Here is a 19316-nt window from a genome sequence, read left to right as displayed (position 1 = left end):
GAATTTATTGTTAGCATACGTTGAATCCGAATTTTGAAGAGTCGGGAGCGTAACAGTGGGGCCGGTAGTAAAGATTGATTACTGAAGTTAACGTAGTCATAAATGACGCAATACAATTAGGAAGCTTACCGTGTACGCGCATTTCCCGTAGATGTGCCAGATAATAAATCTGACAGTGCTAACTTTGGCCGCCATCCAACCTTACTATGATTACCGGATCAACTGCACACTACATCTATCACAATTCGACATCTGTTTTTTGTGCAACATAAATGCCATAATCAGACACTTTAAATGCGTATAAAAAGTGATACCTACTTGTATGTTAAAAAATACATTATGAACAATTTATTTAAACGGAAAACATGCGTGAAACCAAGTTATTATTTTTATGTAACTCCATATCGAATTGTCAGAGTTAAAGTAAATATAAACAAATCCGGTAAAATTGCATAATGTGCAATAGCACGGGTGCAAAGTCTAAAATTATGTCAATATTTTAATAAAACAAGTAGGCTTAGCAAGTACGTATGTAATAAAATAAATTGTGTGTTTCTGTTGTCATTTAAACCCTCATTAAAAAAAAATATATATCAATTAAAAAGTGATATTGCATTACTGCGAATTTTAGCAACACATTAACATTGTTAATTGCTGAAACCAAATATGATACTAAGTATGATTTGATACTAACACAGCTAAACATGGTTAATGATTCTGACCTTACATTGTCTTTTTGTATTCGCAATGAACGCACTGTCTAAAATTTAAAAACGAGCTTTACTCATCTTATGGTATGACTGTTCTTTAAAAAAACAGTACATAACTCAGTTCAATTAAGTACTATTACATTTTTTTTAATTTGAATCCAATTTAAAATAAAAGTTTATCTACATTTATGAAACTAACTCCACGATTGTTAAACCCTTTTTAAATAGTAGATAAGTATAATACCTTCCAGACATAAAATAAAAAATTAAAGGAATCAATGTAAAACATATAAAAAACACTGATTGTTAACATCGTATTGTTTACACAACTTATCAGATCGCAAATGTGTGTTTTAAGATGAGCGGCCAGTTTAAATTGGCCTACAAAAAACATGCAGGTAAACAGACTACTGTGCTAAACTTAATTTAGCATTTAACCTTGGCCGATTAGAGAACCTGGATCGTATTTTCAACAGGATGTTTATATTCGGCGCAATTTCATTGATGAGTGTATGAGGAAGATTTAAGACATCGTAAACTTTGCTTTATGTTCAAAAATAAAGCCTACCTACGGGAAGAAAACAGGTAGGTACACACCATTGTGCAGAATCATTCTTCATTCATTCAAGTATAATAAAATAATAACTAAAAAATCTGGGTGAACATAGGAATGTAAACAACACAAACACATGTGTTCTTATTTTCCTGACATTGAGAAAAAAGAAATTGTAAATTCATTCATTACCTCACTGTCTATAATTAAAAGTTACGACGCAGAATTTGACTGTGCCGTTAAAAATACATTTGCTGCCGTAGCAATTACGATAGCTAATAAAATATGTTTAAATAATATGTATATCAAGGAATACTATTTTGTTCGCAGCATTAACTACTACTACACGAATATCCTTACATTTACATACTCTTATATATTCTCCACATAAGTCTTTATAGACAGCAATTATTTTATATTGTTATATATTATTTATTTGCCAGAGGCAAAGTTTAAGATCCTTGTTGCTAAATAAATTCTACAGTGTACCTACAGCTTTGTAATATAACGAAAACTATCAGTTTAAAGTTTTTCAACTTAGTCTGATGATGGAGAAAAGAAGAATATTAATTTAAGTTGAAGTACAGCAACCGTTTATCCAGCTCAAATCAATTTAAAGATTAGAAAGTTTTAAAAACTTCGTTAGAAGACACTAAGGAACAATAGTTCCTCATAACTTTCATAAGTATCGTGCGGATACAACTTCTGTTTAAAGGAACCGAAAAAGAAAACTAATTCAGGTAAAACGTGTTTTGTGTAAAGAAGAACAGATAAAAACGTTAAAATAATAAAAAAAGTGCAACCAGACAAAATGCGTCGTAAATGTGTCGGCGGTGGCGGCACGACGCTATTGCTAAAACGTCGCCAAATTCCTTAAACGAGGCGTAGGTTCTTTATGAAGTGAAGCAAGAAAATGAGGTGCATCATTTAATCCGTCGTTTTATATTTATGTTTTGCATCAGCGTGATCGTTTGGTTGACGCCTTTCTCGAAATTTATCGGTCACGTTTATTTCGGGAATTACAACTTTGACTACTGCGTACTGAGCGTCGCACGGTAGCGTAATCGATTAAGGTAGGTTTCGTCACATTGTAACACTTATTAATGTACCTAACTCGTTTGTGCAGTTACGGATTGTTATATGAAAATACTAGCGGTCCGCCCCGGCTTCGCCCGTGGTACATATTCACGTTTTCTCTACATAAGAACCATCCTCGTACTTCAAGGAATATAATAAAAAAAGAATTATCGAAATCGGTTCAGCCGTTCTCGAGTTATGGAATTACAACGAAAAGTGGCATTGATTTTTATATATTAGATATAACAAATAAAAATTTGAGTTTTCAGTTTCAATGATCTTGCTTAAACAATTATTCAAATTCACATTTTAATGTGTAAAGGACTCTTTTAAATGTAAACCACCGAATTTATGATTCACCAAGTGAAGTGTATGATAAGTTTTTAATTCCTATTCATTCCTTTTTAATTCCTAAATTCTTACAAATAATGTAGAATTAATACCACAAAACTATTGACAACACTTAAAAAATTATCTTGCCTTATAATGAAGTCTTTTCCACTTCTATTATTTTAAACAAAATAACTACTATCTCAAAACAGTTGAAAGCCTGACACATAATATCTTTGAAGAAATTCGATAACATTGTTATACATGACGTTAGTTGACATCATTAATTGAAACCAAAAAATGTGCTGTGTAATGTAATAGATGTCTAGACTACCTTAGTAAGTAAACACTAGGTTTGTAATCCGATGCGGTATTGCAATATCGTAACGATTTTGTTACCAACTTCAAATAAGGTGACTGATTATTTTAATTGTATGAAGAACTTAATATTAAAAACTTAAAAAAAAAAACTACAATATGTAGCATGTATTATTTATAAGAAATACTCAGTTTCAATTTATAATATTATGTAGGTAGGTGACCACTGATAAAATTCAATAATAAATTAATAATCTAGGAAGGAGGAAGGAGAGACTGTTAATTTTATTATTGTATTTACCGAATTGTGTAAAGATGTTATGTTTATTTTCCTGAATACTAATAATGTGCATAATGCAGGTATGTAGTTGGCGCCAAAAGCATACTCAGACCCGATTTTGATCATGATTCAGATTCTGCCTGAGAATTTTGGCTACAAAACTTTCAACAATACATTTTAGTACCACTTACAATCCCATATTTAACTTTGTTTACGGATTCTAAAATGAAATCAATATTAATCACATGTGTATTATAAATTTTAAACCTATTATACGAGCCGGCGCGGTTTAGTACTGTATGTAGTACATTACACACTCTTTATAATACACAACTTACAGACATAATTTAACTATACATATAAAGCTTCGGCTACGGTAGACATAAAAAGTACCTATGTTATAAACCGCTTAGACTAAACATACTTGTACCTATATCCGGGTTAGATTTATTTAATAAAAGCTCTACAAAGTAACGTTAGTGAATACAATATATTTTTTGTTTGCCAAGAATATAAGCGCTTCTGTCAATATATTGTTTTCTGTTTAGGGCCGATTTTTCAATCCTTAGTTAAAACTTAGTCATCGAAAATCGTATTAAACAACCATTTTAGAAATGTGTTACTTTAATTAATAATATACATCTGTATATTATTGTGTAATACTTTATTGGACGGATAAGATTTAACCAAGGATTGAAAAATCTGCCCTTATTGGAATGTCACTAAACGGAAGTTAAAAGTTTCATTATTAATTGAGTTGTATATATGTATAGTCTGATATATGCAAAGGCGGGTGCGGTATAAGTTTTATCTAACGTGATACATAACTGTAGCTCCTCCTCTATGCGGTTCTCATGATGTACTTCCCATGGTTTAGAATAAGCTTAAGCTAGGCATCTTGTATTACCGTTAGCGGCCAAGAGGCGCCAGCTATGTACTAGTTAATATGCATCGAAATGGGTATTATTTAGTAACGATTTATGACTTTTAAATTACGGACATAATAAACATTATTTATTTATATTCTATCTTTATCGGTATGTATCTAAATATGTTTGCAATCATGAATCACGTTTTAAATGATTTGGACGACATGATAAAAGTAACAAAAAATAGCTACAAAGTTTTTAATGTAATTTGTTTTACTTGTTGATTAGAGCTGATTTATATCAAATAAATTGCTGATTTTAGATTTGATTTCATTGTGAATTATTCTGTCAATTAGACTTAGTTCAATGGAAACGAACCAGGTAACTAGGTATATCTATTATATAAAATGATATATTAATTATATAAAATAATAACTTGTATTTACTTAATTCGAAAAACAATTCTGAATTTGATTGGGAGAGTGACACTGGAATCAGAATCGTATGATTGTCTCTCACTTTCAAAATGTCTCGAAATTATTACAATTATAGTTTTGTATCAAAAATTTCTTCGGCTCTAGATTCCAAAAGGCACCGTTAAAAGTATGATATTTCTTCAGTACATTTTTAAGTCTTTGTTATTACTTCATATACTTGTGTTCATTAGCTATAGTTGGTAGACATCCAAGTTCAAATAACTTTGGCACCAAATTCGCTATTTTTAGAATTGTGCTCTCTGTAAATTGTAAGCTCTTTTAAGCAATACATACACGTTCGTATAAGATATGTGTACTTTATATTAGTAATTTTATCAAAGGCTAAATATATGTAGTATCAATGTTGTTTTCAGTAATTAAAAAATTGTAACCTCTTTAACAGTATTAAGTGATCTAGAAATAGAAGGTTAATACCTAAAAACTTTTATGAATATTAAATACAAAGTCGTAAGAAGTGATACAGTAATTTAATTGTGAATGACGTAATTAAGATAATTTTAATGTAATTCATTCAAACGTAGTTCTAATCGTGTGCTTCTTATTAACTATGTAATTTACCTTGTACTTGAGTTATTACGAAATAAAATATGTTTACGTGTTGCTCTTTATTAATACAAATATTTAAACCGAATATCCCATGATGTCATGCTGTTGTGTTATAAAATATTCCATATTTACTTCGCAGTTGTCATATTTGTAGATATAATTTCATTTTCATGTAGATTTGCATGTTTCAGCGTAATCGTAGCGCTCTGATAACTGGAAGCGTGTTAAATGGCAACATCAACACACGTTTCGTGTTGTCACCTGTGTTGTGTAGACACGGCGATTGTTTACCTTCAGACGAAGTAATGCGAGCTTGTTGCACTTGCGGCTAGCCGTGGGACCACAGGCCATACTACAAACTGTCGACATTTCCTCAACAATGTTAATCTGATACGTAACATTGTATAATACTGAGCTTATGCAGACCGTGTATCTTCTAGTTCGATACATTTTGTTGGCCACTTATTTATTAGACTACGGTGTACGCGACTGACGTTATGTTTACAATCTTGATTGAAGTAGTAAATATTCTATCGGCTTATATAATTGCCGCTACGCAGTAACCTAACTGTGGATTTAATGCGATGTATCTTTCGATTCGTATAACATTAAGTAAAAGCGCAGCACATTATGGTAATACATGGGAACTACATTTATATATGCTATCGCGATCGTAAACTATAGAAAGGGCTCGCTCAAAATATTTATACGCCGAAGTGAGATTAAATAATCAGTATTACAAATCGTTGTGACCATGCTTTCATTCAGTTACTTTTATGGTTGAAAACGTGATCGATAAAACAACGATATGCAGGTAGGTACCTACCATGCCATATTACGATAGTAATAACTGCGTCTGATAGTTGGAGATTTTTAATACACCATTGCAGGTAAATACTTTCCTGAATACATACATTTGCTTTTATCATAGGTACAAATTATTATTTAATAGATTGCATAAACTATTAAGTAAAGATAAAAAATACATTATGATATAAGTTTTATCGCGTGTAATTTTGGAAAGCCGATATAAAAGATTAGCATATTATTGATAAAGGTTTATCGGAACACATCAGCTGCAGTGGCCAGACCACTAAATATCAATGACTCTATTTGTCGATATCGAGCGTCGCTCATGAACTTGGCCTATGTGTCTAAGATTGGGTCAAATAGATACAGCGGATGATTGTATGTCGCGGCATTATATTCATTGAAACAATTAATATCAAACAGTTAAAATGCGACTAGACGGTTTTTATTACAGTTTATTTCAGGGAGACCTTACAATTTTGTAATTATTTTATTTTTGTGGATTACCAGTTTAGAGGTTGGCCTTCCGATCTACAATAAAAGTGTTTTAAGGTTATATTTATGAATCATAAAAATATATATTGGAATAGTCGATGTCATCATATTTCATAGATGTATAGGTACACTGTACGGCAATAGAGAGCGGGCTATGATTAACATCTTCCTTGAGTAGGGTCAACAACGAAGGGTCACAAGTACTTTGGTGTTACCTAGCTACGGATCGGAATGTACCTAAATAATAAATTTTCATTGTACGTATTACTTGATTATTCAAGAGACAAAATTTGAATGTTGTTTGATGTTTCGTAATCTTTTTATATATAAGATTTATATTACTTTAGATTGATAACAAGTGCACTTTAAATTGATAACTCATTTTGATTTGGAATCCTTCTTTATATTTATAATTGAATAAATATAATGCAATTAAGATAAAATAAATTAATTAAATAATAAGAGGTAAAAATTTTAAAACAATATATTAACTAAATAAATATTATATTATTGAATTCCCATTTTTATATAAATATACCTACGCTGTGACTCTACATTTTGAAAATTTCGTTGCGTTGTAAGTACTCGTATTTACTATAAATCCAGTTGGATTACAGTTGTAATAATAATTCTACTCTTAAACAAAAATATTGTTCTATTTATTTAGAACAATACCTTGTTATTTTGTTCGATAATATAGTTAAGACCGCAATGTTCTCAATGATTCCTCCGGTCAATAGCTCTTGAATCTTGGTCATTATGCAATAAAGGCGTTTGATTAATCAATAGAGAAGAGCGGGTCCTGCCGACTCCTGCCGGCTGCTGCCGTTCGTACTAACAACACATTTCCTTTTGTTTTGTTTCTAGTTATTCTGTTTGAACATTCGATGCTAGAATATTCTATGACGTCGTTTATTCAAACAGTTTAGAACGACGTCTTCACTTCATATTATATGCGTGTTAAATAACACTTTAAAGATAAAGCTGCAAGGTGGTTAATAAATGTAACCTATATTTAATTGGCCAAGCAATCCAATGAAGACGTGATTGCGATAATAGTTAGGTAGGTTAGTGAAAACTATGTGCTAAGGACGCCTGAACGCGAGCTATGTTTGCGGAATGTGTCACGTTTGCTTTGCAGTCAATATGCTAGGTCTAGGTGCCTACAATCTGTCTTCAAATCATTTATCGAGTTTAAAATAGATATTATTTAATACTTCGTTTGTTTGTTTACCTTACTAATCTGACATAAAAAATTACTTGGTTAAAAATAAAATAATTTTCCGCAAAATTTTGGTATTTATTATTTTTTATAAGATAATAATTTTCAGTATTATTTTTAAGAACATTACTTGTTAGATAATAAGCAAATATAATATTCTAAAACAAAATTATTAAATGTTATCACTTATTGGTAGGTAAACTAAGTAAACATTGCACCTGCACACGTAGATATTTCAGTTTCACTTTCAGACTCCTTTAGTTTCATCCAGTACAGGACATACACTTCAACTGTCACTTTATTTAGGGTCCAATTTATGTGAAACGGTAACAAATCGTCTATTACAAACTGTTTATCGTATATGCTCCCGCGCAATGCCGGTTTTCCGATTCGAGCGACACGCGTTCCCCGTAGCGAGCAATCAGTGACTGAACGTTTGGTAGAGTCGAACCAGTTATTATGCGCCCACTGGTGCCATCAATAACTTCAGTTACACGTGGGCCTCGGTATGCCGTGATATCACACATGCAGGATACAATGCTCGATGCAGCGCTGGTAAAAGCTAGTGATTCATCAGAATTCGGTATCGAGTGACATCAGCGAACTATGCATAACATAAGGGCCTTGTTGATCCTGGGACATTCCCCGAAAGAAGCGCTAGAAAGCGCTACGCATACAACGTGAGTGGACTGACATAACTAGAGCTTTATATAGACGCAAATTCCATGAGATATATCAGAAAAATGAGTAATTTGGCAAATATTCATTGATAAGATAAGATGTAGAGTTATGTTAGAGGTATTTGTTTACTTGTTGTGTTTGGTGAATTTCTTTGTAACTCTTACGAAATGCAATACAATTTTGACTTAATAAATATTAAATGAATGTAATTTTGTATTTGATTTTATAGATTAAATATTAATAGTAGGTATAGAAAAACGAGGAAATACTGAAAAATAATAATACCTGAAAATTAATAAGAACGAACGCTAATGCAGGAATTTTTTACAATATTAAAAAATAAAAGAACTACACACATGACTTAAAATTACTAACTGTTCGTTCGGCTTGGACACTAAATAAAGCTCTGTTTTAAAACGTGTGTAGAAAAAAAATGGTAAATGTTAAATATTATAAAATGTTCTAGTATTACAAATAAATTTCTATTGCTATTATCAATTTTAATCAAATGCTGAAGGAAAAAAAAACAAAGATAAAGAACCCATATCTCTCTTCACAGAATAGGTTAATCCAGAATTCTGTGTTTTGAGAAAGTACGTTTTTACAATAATTCATTCAATTCGCTTTGAGGAAAATGACTGTATAACATTATCATATCACTAGGTACATAGTATAAAACAAAGTCGCTTTCTCTGTCCCTATGTCCCTTTGTATGCTTAAATCTTTAAAACTACGCAATGGATTTTGATGCGGTTTTTTTAATAGATAGAGTGATTCAAGAGGAAGGTTTTAGGTTTTAGTACATAATTTATTAGGTTTTAGACAAAGCGGGGGAAGCCGCGGGCGGTAAGCTAGTAATACATATAACAAAAATAGAAACATAAAATCGCACAAGCAAATTCTATCCTCATAAATAGATACAGTCAATTAAATTAAGTGGATCTAAAAATAAAATAAGTTCTATAGACATAAAATATGCGGTATGAAGTCATTTTAAATAATGAATAATTGCAGGAAAATTCCTTAACGTTGTGGTGTAATTGATAGGTAGCTCATACAAATAGGTTTCAATTAAAGGCCCCAGTATTGCACACTTGTTTGTAGATGCCTCTTGCTCTTATCGAAGTGGGCCGCTGTGTTGCAATGTTATAGCTTTACTCCTTATCCCCTATTTCTATAATATATTGAGGTTATAAGGAAATTTAACTTTATTGAAAAGTTAGTATGAAACAAATAACTTTATAAGAAGCCGACTTTATAAGAAGCTTAATTTTTAGCTTTTCCTTTTTTCGTTTACATTCTCCTCATTATACAGGGTTACTTGTAAAACACCAGCAACCTCGCAGGACAAGATAGCTAACATCGTATGTAACAACATTTGTTCTACCACTTTTGGCATAACGCAATAAATTATTTTTAAATGATTTTTTAAGCTTTTATTGTACTCTCCTAACATTTGTAAGTCAATGTTCTATTCATTATCGGATGGACGACGCGACGCCCCCTTCCCCCTCTCGTTCGCTTTTTGTTTACGTAATTTTTGGGAGGCGTAGAGTTTATAATATTCAAACGGAAAATTAAATGAATATTTATTTTTGTATGAAAATAAAATCTAACAAATTATCAAAATTCGTAGAACAAATGTTGTTGCTTATGATGTTAGCTATCTTGTTCTGCGAGGTTGCCGATGTTTTACAAGTAACCCTGTATACAAGACGTAATTTAATAAAACAGTTCCATGTAAACTTCTTACATATTTATAAATACGATTCATTAAACGTTCGTATAATATAATAATATTGAGTAGCACATGTTTTACAAATACACCATAAAACAATGATCCATAAAATAACATTTAGTTTAATTGTTACTTCCTGGCTTCATGGAAATAACCGAAAATTTTGAGTGCGTTTCCTGTAACTCGATCGATCGACTCGGTACATTTCATGTTATATAACGTTAATCCTAGTATAATCTAACTAAATGCAAACGCTAAATATATAAAGTCTCTCATTACTAAGAATTAAACTTAGACAGAAAATGTAAACAGCGGGGTAAAGGTGTTAATTTCGTCGATGAACATATTCTCACCTTGAGTAAGGTCAATAGCAGATGTAATGAGTTCATATTCACATAACGAAGCATCCGCACATGCGCATTGGCCCGATAGATTAGATAACACATTAAACTATGATAGAGCGATGACGATTTATTATTGTGCATTTATATAGTACTTAACGCGCGTGGCGGAATGATAACATCAAAGGCGGTCATTATATTGATAAATGACAATTGTCTTGTCCTTTAAGGACAATATATGTTCCATCGAGACTTGTGCAATATTATTTCTCGCTTACTTATAGTCATTAAGAGCTATTGTCAGGTATTGTGTCGATATTTGAATTGAATGCTTCCACAGGCGCCGCAAAGCTATCGGGCCGATTCATCAGCAGATAACAATTCTAGTTATAGTGCAAATTATGAACGCTGTCAACGCGTTGAAACCCATGACTTCAGATCTTAAAAATGTCAAGTCTTTAAACTTTGGATTTGCATAGTGTATTCAGTAAAGTCTAGAGAAGAATAAATATGAACTGGAAGGATATAATGATTAAGAGGACAACAATGTTTAATCATAAACGACGCGAAACTAACCCGCGGTCCATAAATAGTAATACACACCAACTGATGATTTTGTTTGTTTCTCGGAGTTGACAAATGACGGTGCGTCATCACTCACTCGGAAGTCTACCTTGCGAGTTGTGACCGAACTCTTGATCCGCCAACGCCCACGACCGCCTTCAATACGATTGCGATTCAGCATAACAAATTGCTCTTGAGAACTTGAGATCTTGAGAGTTTACATTTGTTTTAGCTTTTTGCATTAACAGCGATTTTCGTATAAATAATGCCTATAATTACAGATCCACGTTAAATGCTCACTTTGTCTGGCTAAAACTCTACACGGATAGACAAATAAATAAAATAGATTTGTATAAATGTTCAGCATTCAATAAATCGTCGGCTCTGCATTTATTGTACTTTAAAATCACACCTGTACGTCCATTAAATTTATTTATATCGTTTATATAAAAGTTATCAAAATAAAAAATACAAATGCAGTGAATACGAGCTTTTGATATTTTATGTAAAATTTATCGATCATGAAGTGGCCTACATTTAGACAATGATATTGCTTATTGAATTCGTGCCAATTCCATCTAAACTTATGAGTTATGAGTTATGACCCATGAGCGTAAATATAAGTTTCGGAAAACGATTGTTATGGCTAGTTTATGTGCGCAACACTCATGGGAGACCGGAGACTGGGGGCATTAACGAGCAACTAGTATTTCTGAACTAGATTTATAAAATTGATTTAATTAAAGGAAAGATTACCCGTTAATACAAGATCTCCGTGAAATTACTCGAGATTTTCCAATTAGCTTGCCAAGTTTGACCTTTCGCCGCAATTTGAACGCCTGCTTGGTTTAAGTGGCAAACGAAAGCCCTCTCATATTATCGGAGTTCTTAACCTTTACGCCCATGCATTTACAGAAATCAAAAAATTAAATCTCATTGTGATTATATCCACGGTCGGGAACTCGGCATCATGCAAATTGTGTTTGTTAATAACTTTGTTGTACATAATGTATAAAGGTGATGACATAAATAATTCCAGCTTATCCCACAATTCGGCCTTTTAGTTTCTAAACTGGTGCCAGTATGTCCGTGGTGCTGTGTTATATTGTTAAAATCATAAAATGATTTAGATATATTAGGAAATTTAGTAATTAAGTTTAATTAGTAGAGTTCTACAGTTACTAAGCTTCAAAAAAAATATTTTAAAAATATTTTTGCCTTTACCTTCTCACATTAACTTTTTCTGTTCAATTTTTATGAGGTTTGTGAGGTGAAATTTTTATTGTTCTAATAAGAACACATTTCCATTTTAATTGTAGGTTTCTTCTCAATTGGCACTCTGAGCTTTTCTAAGCAATCAGGGTGACCAGGGTAGTGCCAAAGAAATCAGTAAAAATTTAAAATTATTTCGCTCTACTTTTTACGTTAGAACATAACAGAACCAAAATATTTTCCTTTCTACGAAATATTTTAGCATTTCAAATAAACTTTTTTTTAATTACGAACGTCTTCGTAGCTCTTGTAAATCTTTACGCTGTCTTATTTTTGAGACGCCACTTCATAAAGAGTCCGTCTTATCAAAGTTGAATATTATTGCTTAAATTAGCGTTGATGATTAATAATAATTAGTAATCTTTTATTCGTATTCATTGTTAATTATTATTTACTTTACGTATTCATGCAAACATTGAAGCAGAATACAATTCGTTCCGCAACTAAAATTAAAATCGAGGCATATAAATTATACGTAACAATAAATAACACATCACTGTATAAAGCAATTATTATCCTCGCTTCAACAAAATAAAGCGAATCGTTAAGAATTAATGGTCGATTCTATGATAGTACTAATGATAAACACAATAAAGGCTTTAATATCTAATAGTTGTGCTCTATATAGTTATTAGTCATGGCGTAATTGCTATTAATGGTGCTTTTGATGATTTACCAGTACATTAACTTAAAATATAGTGTTGTGGAATATAATAAATTCATTGATAGTTTGCATGGTAATAAAATATTTCAACAGTCTACGAAAAATCTGAATGATATATGAAACTGTATCTAGATACCGAATAAGTCTTTCCCCGATGGAAGAAATGTGTACCTACACATAAAACAATGTTTTAATCATCTAATTTAGAAGAGATCGACTATAAATAGTACCTAACTAGTTAAAGTATCTAATTAAAAGGATTCCAGGCAGGTTATTTTTACACAGTTTATTGTTGGACAGGTAACGGCACCGAAGTTCCCAGTGGTTATCAAGATCGGGCACGCGCATAGTGGCGTGGCCAAGGTGAAAGTGGACTCCTTGGCCGACTTCCAGGTAAGCCCTGCACGGTTTACGTCACATGTATACAGTTTATACATAAATAATGGAAAATGCAATAACGAGTTTAGATTATAGAGAAGATATTTTGATGTTAGAAATTCTAAAATCGTGTGTAAAAATGATTCATTAGAAATGAAACTAGATGAAATTATAATTGTGTTTTAAAGGCCTCAGTATATGTATATATAATCTATAAATATTTAAAATCTTAATATATATAAATCTCATGTCACAATGTTTGTCCTCAATGGACCCCTAAACCACTTAACCGATTATAATAAAATTCGCACACCATGTGCAGTTCGATCCAACTTGAGAGATAGGATAGTTTAAATCTCAAATCGTTTTAGAGAAAGCGGGCGAAGCCGCGGGCGGTAAGCTAGTAAATTATAAGTTAAAGCAGTTACCAAAGAAAACAGTTTGAAAGGACGCAACATTGTTTTTTAAGCTCACCGCTACTATTATTATTAGCCGCGATATTCTAACTAAAGTGAGATAATAGTAATAGTAATACACAAGTACACTTTTATTATAATAATCTGTGCTATTTAATCTACTTACTGCTACAGTGAAACGCTCTTCACCCGACTATAATCCGAGCTTAACTTTTATCCAGTTTAATAAAGCACACGCTAAGAAAGTTTTTTCCGTTTTCAGAAACACTTTGTGCCTTCATTGTTCGTAGATATTATTTTGTTTTTATTTTCGTATACCAAAAAGAAGGATATAAAATATTCATTTGTTTATTTATTTAAAAGATTTTTCAAACAATTTATTAAACGGTTTGTTTTCAACTTTAATATTTTCCTCATTTTTAAATGTCGATTTCGTGCTTGACATTTTATCGAGGCTGAATAAGGAATTACCTAGGTACAAATAATAACATTACCTATATAATGTGTAAAATAACCCGTATAAATTCTAAACGGGTTATTTTTTGCACTTCTTGTATAAAAAATAGATTTTCTCATATTTTATACGTTTGTAAAGTTCCAATGTTTTAATAAATACTTAATCCGGTATATTTCAGAAGAATAAATAAGGTATTAAGTTTAATAGAATAAGATTTTTTTTTATTGAGAATTTCAAGAATTTTCGTCTGACGTAGAGAGGATTAGAAAAATACGGCTTGAATTGAAAACATCCGTTTTTGCGAACGTGTCTTAAAAAGAAACAACTTAAAAATAATTTTGTTAATAATATTTATGAATACATGTTTAATTTCTATTTGTTCTATGCTAATGAAATCTTTATTGTTATGAGATATTAATGAAAGTCGATGGGATGGAAATATGACCGCCCACGCCTGCACATTTTCGTTCACTGTAATGTTATTATGTATATTATCTATCTAGGATTACTTTTATATACAGGGTTACTTGTAAAACACCAGCAACCTCGCAGGACAAGATAGCTAACATCATAAATAACAACATTTGTTCTACGACTTTTGGTTTAACGCAATAAATTATTTTAAATGATTTTTTATACTTTTATTGTACTCTCCTAACATTTGTAAGTCTATGTTCTATTCATTATCGAAAGGACGACGCGACGCCCCAAAGAGAGGGTCTTTCGCTTCTTGTTTACGTAATTTTTAATGCGCGTAGAGTTTATAATATTCAAACGGAAAATTAAATGAATATTTATTTTTGAAGGAAAAAAAAATCTAACAAATTATCAAAAGTCGTAGAACAAATGTTGTTACTTATAATGTTAGCTATCTTGTCCTGCGAGGTTGCTGGTGTTTTACAAGTAACCCTGTGTAATCATATTTAAATTAAGAATTTTTTATTTGATTTATTTAATAGGGTGTAAAATGAAGCAATGTGATTCTATGTATCGTAAGTTTTCGAAGTAGATAATATTTATTAAGACTTCAAGAAAATGCGTATTTTATAAATTTTAGACGGAAATAAAACAGCGATATTACCACAAAAGTAATAAAAATATAATTTTCATTTCAATAAAATGATTTAATTATTCCTCATATAGGACATCGCTGGTGTGGTCTCAATGCTTGGCACCTACTGCACCGTGGAGCCGTATATTGACGCTAAATATGATATCCATATACAAAAAATCGGCACTAACTACAAAGCTTTCATGTAAGTATTTAAATTATTCATCTAAGTCCCTAATCCCTTTAATAATAAAAGTACACACTTGTGCCTTTTAGAAAAAAAAAATAATATGTAATAGAGAGCAATTTCCGCCCAAGATCACTATTTTCATCAAGCACACCAACTTTTTATAGATCTATTTAATAAATAATTTTTAACTTAGATATTTTGTTTCGTCACTTTAAGTTCGCTCTATGCAACATTGTTTGTAAAATTATTATCTTTTATGTTCGAAGTCTGTTTTCATTTATTAAACGCCTGATGAAAAGGAACAAGTTTTTCATTTTGATTATTCAAGTCTTAATAATTGACAAGGCAATTTATTATTAAGGCTTTTGATTTCAAATAATATTATTATGGGTAATTTATGATTTGAATACAATTCCTGTGTATTGGTTGAATAATTAATTCAATAAGCATATCTTTTCATCAAGAAACTAAACTAGTAATTAATCGATCAAACGTTATCTCTTTTAAGATTTTAGGTAACTTGAAATTGCAAAGTTTTCCTAACTATAAAAGTGAGGTAATTAATAATAATAATAGGTATATGTTTTAGGCGCAAGTCCATATCTGGAAACTGGAAAACCAATCAAGGTTCTGCAATGCTCGAAGCTATCGGCATGAATGATAGATATAAGATGTGGATTGACGAGGTAAGACTTAGCTTTTTGGAAAACACTACCATTGCGTTAGCTAACGTATCGAATCAATTATAAAATTAAGGATGATTCAAGTCAGATTTAGTTTAATATTTATGCGATGAATACATCAACCTCCCAAAATTAGGAAAATATTCACATTAATACACACTTCAACACATTCCAAATCCCTAAAATATACAAAAATATAGTTAACATTGGAAGTAGAGAGAGCCATCAATTGTATAGTGTATAATACCTACCCAATTTTAATCGCTTATATCGATATTTCTTATTATAGAATATTACAATGTATTTGTGTTATATATTACTGCCAGGTGATAATACTCACAATTTCACCGAACTTTAGATTACCAAATTACATCATTATTTATAGAAATGTTATGGTTCATGCTCTTTCTATTTATGAAATAATTTATGAGAGTTTAGATTTCCGTTTTGTTTCCGAGAAGGTCACGTTCGCTATTCGTTTATTCTATATTAAATAAGATGCTATATAAACAATATAATAAATTGCAAACGCTAGATGTTTATTCATTTTCAGACGAGACTCTTTATTAGAATAATATCTCTAAAATTACAATCCATATCTCATATTGAATAATTCCGTCGGAGTTATTATTCTTGTTACACGAGCTGTTATAGCTAAAATAAAGTTATAATTATGAATATAAGTATGTAGAGCACTTCTCATATTAACATTTATTATTTAAGGTCAGCGAAATATTTGGAGGGTTGGAAGTATGTGCTCTGGAATTGGTAGTCGGTAAAGATGGAAGGGAACACATTATCGAGCTCAACGATTCTGCTACCTCCTTCATGGGCGATTCGCAAGAAGAGGATCGACGCCATCTTTCCGAACTGGTCTTCCAGCGGATGCAGGTAAATATTTTTCTGTATTTTCTTTGTATCTCTAGTAATTGCCTGCCCTATTTATATTGAACGTCCGTAACGTTACGTCGCCGAGTTTTCAGCTTTACTGGAAGAGATCGCTGCTTTAGCGATAAGACCGTCTGTTTTACTGATTTGCTCTTCTGATTCAGATTGTTTCATTTATTTCACTTTTAATCTATATTGGCACGTCTCGGTGCACAATAAAGACCTTTCATTTGTTTAGCAACTTTCCATTAATTTTTTTCCTTAGCACAAAAAAGTTTCAGAAGTACTTTGACCATCTCTTTAGCCATAATATTCCTGTTACAGAACGTATGCCGTCCCGGTATAACCAAGACGACGTCACGCACGTCCGTGTCGGGCAGCGGCACGGCGTCGCCCGAGGAGCGCACGCCCGCGCACGTGGCGGGCCCGCCGAGCGTGCCGCCGCCCGCGCCGCTCGCCACCGCCGCCAGCATCGACCGCCCGCTACCGCCGATACCGGCAGAACCGTCGCAACCGCCACCACCACCCTTGACACGCCGTGATTCTCAAAGTAATCCCCTTTAACTGTTACTGTTTTTTCTTTTCAGTGACTTTTAATTTAATTTTTCAAAATAAATGAACGCGGTATTTTCATTTAGTAATTTTTGGTGGATTATTTTATACAATTTTAAAGCATTTAAATGTGATAAAAATCAAAATATCAAGTTCAATATTCTTCATAATATCTTCATATAAAACGTTTACAGTATCCCAATCGTCCACGGTATCGTCCACGTCCGCTGCGCCGACCACGACCGCGGCCCCGGCGACCGCGACCACTAACACGGGCAGTCGCTTCTCGCGGCAGGGCTCCCTCAGCGCAGCACTCACTGAGGACGCGGAGGATACCATGAAGAACTTGAGGAAAACCTTCGCAGGCATTTTCGGAGATATGTAAAACCATACGTTTCGAATTGTAGAGACTTTTCGTTTGGCTTCGTTGATTTTTTTATGATTTCTGATTAATATTTTAAGTTATGTTCAACATTTTGGAATTGGTTAACGCTTTAAACAAAAATGTAATTTTGCTTTTTGTTAATGTTAAGTATAATATGTATAGGTTTGGAATTTTTTAAACTTTGGCAGGAACGCCAATAAGTTCGTATGATAGGTTACCTACAAACGGTTTTTATTTTATTAGGTCCTTTGTTGTTAGAGAGCGTAAACGGTGTTAACAACTTCTGTATTCGCTATATACATTCGAATATTGTTAATTGGATTTTGATTTGTAACATAGTAAGGGAATCGAATGTTGCACTGAATACCTAATGAAATAGGATCCTTTATAATACCTTAAATAATAGCAATACAAATCTGAAAAAGCTTAGTTTAAGTGTTGATTGTGAATGTAGATTTTTTACAGTGAGTTACCATGAGTGACTTTACGAATCATCTAAGCTATATTGTGATGGAAACAAATTAATCTTGTGTCGTCACGCTACAAATATTATATTCTTATTAATTATAAAGTTACTATAAAAATCATTAATGTCGCTACGTTATTAGAACTCTTACATCTCGTAAGGACTCATTTACATAAAATAGCGCTTGTCATATTTTATATTATAAAGTATATTTTATTCATACAACTAAATAATGGAAAATAAATAAATATTGTTCAAATATTATTTACGTAAGTTATTAGTTTTTATAAAACTCAAATATATTATGTTTAGTGAATGTTAATTTGGAAGGAAAAAATATATTTGAAAGAAAAGAAGATATCTCACATGATATTCGATAAAGATGACGGAGTGAGTAACTGGTATGTAAGCAATGCTATTTGAGACAATATTGTTAAATGCAAACATGTATTCCACATTTTATTATATAGAATGTATCTTACCTATTATATCTTGTAGATTAAGACGTAAATCTTTAAGAAAGCGTTAATTATTATTAACACATCCTTCGCTTCCTTTCTTCTTGTAGTAGACCTTCTGTGGTTCTAATGCTGCCGTAATTTATAATTAGTAGAAATTACATTTCTATAAGTTAAATATTATTAATCCTATGATTTGCTTCATACCGAAATTACAATAATTTATAAATTAGTTTTATTGCGCATAGTCATATCATAAAATGAGAATAATCATTGTGTTGTTATTAATGATAGATTGTTGTGCGTCGCATTGTCTACTGTTTAACTGTTTTCAAATTTTAAACTAATACTCTTTAGCAAATATAGTAGAAAGTTATAACGTGTACCTAAGTAGCTGAATTTATATGCAATGGAAATGGCAACCA

At 31.8% G+C, this 19316-nt stretch overlaps 2 protein-coding genes across 2 annotated transcripts in view; one reads left to right on the top strand and one right to left on the bottom strand.

Annotated features, from left to right (window-relative positions):
• The window catches only part of LOC123692451 (tissue inhibitor of metalloproteinase), a 32313-nt gene extending 24158 nt beyond the window's left edge, over positions 1-8155 (bottom strand). Inside the window, exon 1 of the mRNA XM_045637199.1 lies at positions 7926-8155. The gene's annotated coding sequence lies outside the window, so the exon portion shown is untranslated. The remainder of the gene's footprint in view (positions 1-7925) is intronic.
• The window catches only part of LOC123692647 (synapsin), a 54322-nt gene extending 35011 nt beyond the window's left edge, over positions 1-19311 (top strand). Inside the window, exons 9-14 of the mRNA XM_045637417.1 lie at positions 13268-13360; positions 15362-15474; positions 16049-16145; positions 16866-17033; positions 17355-17580; positions 17777-19311. Coding sequence (XP_045493373.1) covers positions 13268-13360; positions 15362-15474; positions 16049-16145; positions 16866-17033; positions 17355-17580; positions 17777-17967 — 888 coding nt within the window. The 3' untranslated portion in view covers positions 17968-19311. The remainder of the gene's footprint in view (positions 1-13267; positions 13361-15361; positions 15475-16048; positions 16146-16865; positions 17034-17354; positions 17581-17776) is intronic.
• Positions 19312-19316: the final 5 nt, after the last annotated feature.

This window comes from Colias croceus, chromosome 6 (genome assembly GCF_905220415.1).
Source record: "Colias croceus chromosome 6, ilColCroc2.1".
Lineage (NCBI taxonomy): Eukaryota > Metazoa > Arthropoda > Insecta > Lepidoptera > Pieridae > Colias > Colias croceus.
This window is presented reverse-complemented; position numbering and strand designations above follow the sequence as displayed.